Here is a 6084-nt window from a genome sequence, read left to right as displayed (position 1 = left end):
GTTTCACATCACAAAATAACAACAAAATGATTAAAACATGTCCAGTATGTGATTAAGTTTCATTCAGTCCTCCAGATTAATGTCATCTAAGTGTAGGTAGCTACATCATTCTGTATATTGGATTGAGAAGTATGTTTCAATCATTTAGGTCAAGAAAATATACACAACATGTTGCTTAGAGACGAAACTTCAAATACAAAACAATGACATCACATGATGTAATCACAAAACCTTTTTCATTTCCTGCAGATTTACCGTCAAACATCGAAATGCTACGTGTGACTGTCAGGCTTCACCTTGTCGCACTCCTCCTCATTCTTCATCCTCTGACCTCGGTTGACCTGGAGGAGGCGGAAAAGGTGCCGGTGGAGGTCATCGTTGACAGCTCCCCCTGCAGCGCCACCTGTGGGCTGGGTGTGAAAACGCAAACTCTGTGTTTACTGAAAGACGGCGAGACAGCGATGGAGGACGATGGAGCAGAGGTATCAGAGAGAGACGTCTCAAACATCCAACACCAGTGATGGAGAAATGTAAGACTTTAACAACAATTATCACCTATTATCATTATTAAATAACAATAATATGTGGAAATGGCTTAATGGAAGGTGTCGGAGGAGTGTCGGGTCCGTAAGGTGAAGTGTCTGGAGTCGTGGCAGTGTGGACTCAGGACGATGACCGTGACCTCAGGACAGAGGGTGGAGATCGACTGTCTGGGAGAAGTCATGGAGGCGATGGGGAGGTTCTCCTGGAGGTAAGGATGGAGGAGAGGAGATTCATCACTTCATCAGATTACAGCAAAGTAATTGCCAGAGAACCAGGGCCCTTTGAGGCCTCATGGGGGTCCAGGCCTGGGGACAGGAGCCCACTGGCCAGCTGGTAATCCAGCATTGGTGGAATAACTGATCGGTATTAGCTAACAGCCCAACAAGGCAACAGACTGATGACACAACCTTTATTTTAGTTGATTTTTAATTGTTAAAAAAGTTGCATTTAAAGATGGCAGAGTTTCCGTTTCAGGGTCAGTGTTCAGTGTTCATGCTTTCTTCTACGGCTCAGGGTGTCGTGGCGTTACGCCCGAGGAATAATCAGCTCCGACGACTCTCTGTTCACTCGCTGGGATGCTCCTCTGCTGGACCGAGCGGTTCTGGACCCCGTCGGGGAGGAGGACGCAGGTAAACACACCTGTGCTCACACACACGGGTTTGTCCAGTAGGTGAAAAAGATTGGAGATACTGATGTGAAGTCAGTCGAACTCTTGCTGAAGTTGCTGATTCTCAACTAAATAAAATGTTTAAATGTCATTTCTAGGTACTTATCGCTGTGTCGTGCAGGACGCCACCTTCCGTAGGGTGAAGAGGGTTTACTGGGGGATCCGGGTTTTGCCCGTCGGGGTTCTGAATCTGGACTATGAAAGCTCTTTGGCCCGGTGGGACTCCCCTGGAAACCACCAGAACCGGACCATATCAGACCAGGATGACCACAGGATGGCTCTTCTGAACACAGTACGGCTTGTTTTAGGAGGTGATGGGTTTGGGGATGCAATGATGCACTCATGATTATTTTGGTTATCGATTTAGCCTCCAGATTAAAAACAAAAATCACTAAATGTTAATTTTTGGTAAAGCCAAAATAATGATCCTACCCATCAGCAGGTGCTGATCAGTTTGAGCCTCGCAGGCGTCGGGGCTGGACTGATGCTGCTGGGCCTCTGCTGGACAGCGAGCAGGAGAGAGACCAGGCATTTTGCACAAACAATTTGCCCTTTTCAGAGATGGCAGGAAGACGCTTCCATAAACCAACACGTATGTTAAAAAGAGTTTTCTTTGGCTTCGTCATTTTTTTTAAAGCGGCTATAATCCATATTTTTTATTATAACAATTCAAATAATGTAAAAACAATGTGACAGGTGTCACTCAGGGTTGTGATGAATATACATATACACATTATATATAATATATATATATATATATATATATATATATATATATTATCACCTGAATCTGCAGCTCTCTTCGGCTTTACAGACCTTTAATTTCAGCTCATTGTTTTTCTGTCCGGCCCACAAACTTACTGTTTTGGTTCACTCTCATAACGTTGTTTTCGGCTGCAACAGGCAGCTGTTTTGTGTGGAAAAGCTCTAAAAAGCCATTGTCCACGACCTGCAGAGACTAACTGGTGAAGAACGTGGAGCATTTAGCAGCTAAAGAGCCAGATATTTCTCTCAGGAGCTACCGGACTTACTTTCATCAGGTGACACAAACACGACTACAAATGAATGATGATGTTGCTGCCGGTTGTGTAAATAAGCAACTGCTTGCTAATAAGTTTGTCATGTGATGTTACATAGTAATACTAAGTACTCCCACATACTGGGATACAGTGATCCACGACTTAAATGTGGACCAGGGGTGTAAAGAGGGGAAGCCAATGGCCCCTTCCCTTCTTCTTACCCCCTACGTCCGGTGCCCTCGGACCAAACATCTTTGAATTCTGCCTTCATTTTGATCTCAACTACACATCTGCAAAGTTTCGTGACTGCATCTTGTGACGCAGACAGACAGACAGACAGGCAGACAGGCAGGCAGACAGGCAGGCAGGCAGGCAGACATATGAACACCACACACAGACTCAAAGCCACAGGCTGTCAGGCTGGTAATTAAACTCCTGTCAAGCCCTGAGTCTGAGTCCATGAGGTGTTGTGTAACTCTGTGCCAGGAGAGGACAGTGTTGCTTCATAAAAAGGTTTGAGGAACAGCGCCGGGTTCAATATGAACATCTTGGCAATCATTTCCTCTATCACAGCTGTCAACCTGATTTAGAGGGAAAAAGAGAAAAAGATCTTATCAAAAAGATGATGCATCTTCTGCAGAGTTTATGTTCATTACCTACAAACTATTGGATGGATGAAACGTGGGAGCAGCTTTGTTATTCTGTATATTTAGATCCTTACCTCTCATTTACTAACGTTTTATAGATCAGTTATAAGCCGTCTCTGGGTTGTCAGATTTGGGAAAAAATGTGGCTGATGTACCCTTTATATCTGGTAATAATGCAGTTACACATGTTGGTAATCCATTAATAAAAGCTTGTGGGTTTCCCATTTCCTGAAACGACTGATTCTGTTGCTTTTGTTGGGAGGAAAGTCTCATGGAAATGAAATGCTGTAACTATAAGCCTCCTGGTCAGTCATCCGTCTAACAACACCAGACACAAAACACATCTCATCCATAAGAGCTGCCTGCAGGACTCATGGCACATTGCTGAAACCTGTTTATGTAATAAAATAGTTCAAATTAACTCCACGTCAGTAATAATACCGTATAACACTGCTCTGCATAATAACTAGGCTATTTTTTTTATACTGATACTACTGCTAATTTTAGGACAAGTCAAAATATTAGCAGATGCTGACGCCATCAGACTCAGAGGAAGGAGATAACGGCAGCGTGAGGTGGATGTGATGAGCCTGTTTATTCGTGTTATTTTGGGAGGAGCAGAGGCAAACGAGGGACTCCGGGGAAATAACGCAAATGCAATTATGATGATATGCTTACCGTAATTCATTCATTTCCTTGCAGAACTTGACCCGCTAAACCCCGAAGAACGTCATTTCCCTCCAGATGCTTATTTACAACATCAGTGTGACAGATGTAACTGCACTGCACTCACGCTCGCTGCAACAAACAATTTAATTACTGCTCCACTGTAGCATCACAGAACACATTATCCTCTACACCGTGATGTTGCCATTGAATCAATATATGGGTGATATCCAGAGAATAACAACGACGAGCTCAGGTGTTGGATGTTGTGCCCCGGAGAGATGAGATCAACAAACACTCAGTCTTTTTAAACTGAAAATGAAAGTTAAGTAAATGTCAATGAATATTTTTTCAGCTATTGAACATTATACATGTATTATTTATTTGCTGCTCCTGCACCAGTTCTTCACCATCAACAGCCATCAATCCAATAACCAGAGTACACTTACTCAAGAACTGTGGTTAAGTATAAGTTTGAGGTACTTTTACTTTACTTTCATGCTACTTTACAGCACTAGAGGTCAAAAGAAGTGAATAATCACGTCCATCGCTGGATAACCAGGCAGAAACGGCACTACATATAGAAGGAATCATCAAAGAATGAACATTGAATATCCATTTTAATTTAATCTAATTCATGTTTTCCAGTCTTGTATATTGATTAATATTTTATTTGTGCCGTTGTTGGATACTATTCTCCCACAATGCAATGCACAAAGAAAATGCTCACAGCTGGCGGTGGTGAAACAGCTCCACAAAGATCTCATTATTAGAAATAAACAGTCGCAGTTTGATGGACGTCACACGTGTTATAAAAACTAAAAAGCATGTTGATTTGTTTGTTTGCTAACTGCTACTGCAGAATACTATGAATTATTGTGTAGTGGGGATTTGGGACGCTGTGATAGCGATTGAGTTCATCAATGAACCACGATCTCATCCATAGCAACAGGCTCATCCACGCCTCTTCTCTTAGCTTCGGAGTTGCTCTCAGTTGGCTTTGGGAAGAGGTCTTGAGAGGAAGCTCTTTGTTGGGAACTATTAACACCATTCAGGACACAATTTAAGACTCTTAGTGGTGGTACAGTGAGATCCTAGGCCCCCCTGGGCGACCGGACTTGACCTGGACCTGGATAAGAAACTCACCACACCTTTCCCTCTTTATTTTACCTTTAAACACACACACACACACTGAGGGTGACACACAGTTTCTGCCTCTCTGTCGCTGCTCATCTCTTCTGATCCCTCTGCCTCTCACCACTATATGAGATCTCTTCGCAGTAATTCACACTCAGTCCTCCTCACTCAGTGTCACTGTCACTATCGCTCACTGTCACTGGGTTGATTGGACTCTCACACTAACTCTTTCCCACAGATTCTCCCTCACTCACTGTGTCATTAGCTCACACTTCCATCTCGCCTCGTCTCACTCATTCAATTGTTCTCAGGTTGGATGAAGCGTGATGGGACCTGCCCGGACCCACAAGGGTCTCCTTGTCTTCCTCTCTTCCTGAATGAATGGCACGCCCCGCTCTTCATGCAAACTGACTGTGTCCTTGCCATTCATTGTTTCTACTGAAAGTTAAAAACTCTTAATCACAAAGCTCATAATCACGTCTCCAGCTGTCATTGTCTATATGATGGTACAGCTGATTAATGTTGGAGCTTACATGCAAAAATATGGATCTCAAGTCGGGACATTATGAAAACAAATGAGGATTCAGAGGATTGTGGAGACTTGGTAGAGTTTATTTTGCAGCTGCGTCATGTTGTGCAGTTGCAGCCTGACTGGGTGATACTGGTCCGTATGCAACAATCGAATTTCCCCTCTAGTGCCAATAAATATGGATATTATAGCCTGTCAAGTGCAGGGACTGCAGTTTGAAGATGGCACTGAAAAGTTTTAAATCGATGTTGCAGAACAAAGCCTCCAGCATGTTTTGAAAGACCAAGTCGTGCTGATTTTTATTATATGAATCTCATTTATGGACGTTAAATGGTTCCCAAGTTATGAACCTGAAAGGAAAGAGTGGATAAAAAAACCCGCAAATGGCTTTCATCAGGTTGAGCTGCTTAAATGATCATTTATTCAAGCCTGGGGCGTAGAGCTTTTTGCACAAAGTAATTTTTCGATCTCTCTTTCTGTCCTCTGTGGACTCCAGTCAAACGGTGCAACAAACGATGTTCTGTCTGTCGAGGCAGCATGTGCTAAATACAGTACGTACAGAGACGTGGCGTGACAAGAGAACACCCAGTAATGGTAGAGGACACTAAATTACAGAGAACAAGACAAGGCGCTGCTCTTAACGATCTGTCATCGAAATGTCTCGAGGCGAGTAAGAAAATGTTCCAGACGCTTACTTTCATTTCTAACATTGTTATTGCAGGACTCTTAGCATGAGCCCAGCCGTAGATAAGCAAGGCTGCAGTTAAACTAAGTATGAGGGCATTGCTTTTGTATAAAATAATGTAGTAATAATAATAATAATAATAATAAAGTAATATAATAAAGTAATATCTCCTTTCTCCTGTTTCCTGTCAC

General features: G+C 42.9%; 1 protein-coding gene across 1 annotated transcript; it reads left to right on the top strand.

The window, feature by feature from the left end:
- The first annotated feature begins 269 nt into the window (after positions 1-269).
- Positions 270-2748, top strand: tmem81 (transmembrane protein 81). The gene is made up of 6 exons (XM_070909900.1): positions 270-482; positions 606-751; positions 1057-1172; positions 1309-1502; positions 1653-1745; positions 2716-2748. The coding sequence occupies exons 1-6, from the start codon at positions 270-272 to the stop codon at positions 2746-2748; spliced, it is 795 nt and encodes a 264-aa protein (XP_070766001.1).
- Positions 2749-6084: the final 3336 nt, after the last annotated feature.

This window comes from Enoplosus armatus, chromosome 8 (genome assembly GCF_043641665.1).
Source record: "Enoplosus armatus isolate fEnoArm2 chromosome 8, fEnoArm2.hap1, whole genome shotgun sequence".
Taxonomy (NCBI): Eukaryota; Metazoa; Chordata; class Actinopteri; order Centrarchiformes; family Enoplosidae; genus Enoplosus; species Enoplosus armatus.
This window is presented reverse-complemented; position numbering and strand designations above follow the sequence as displayed.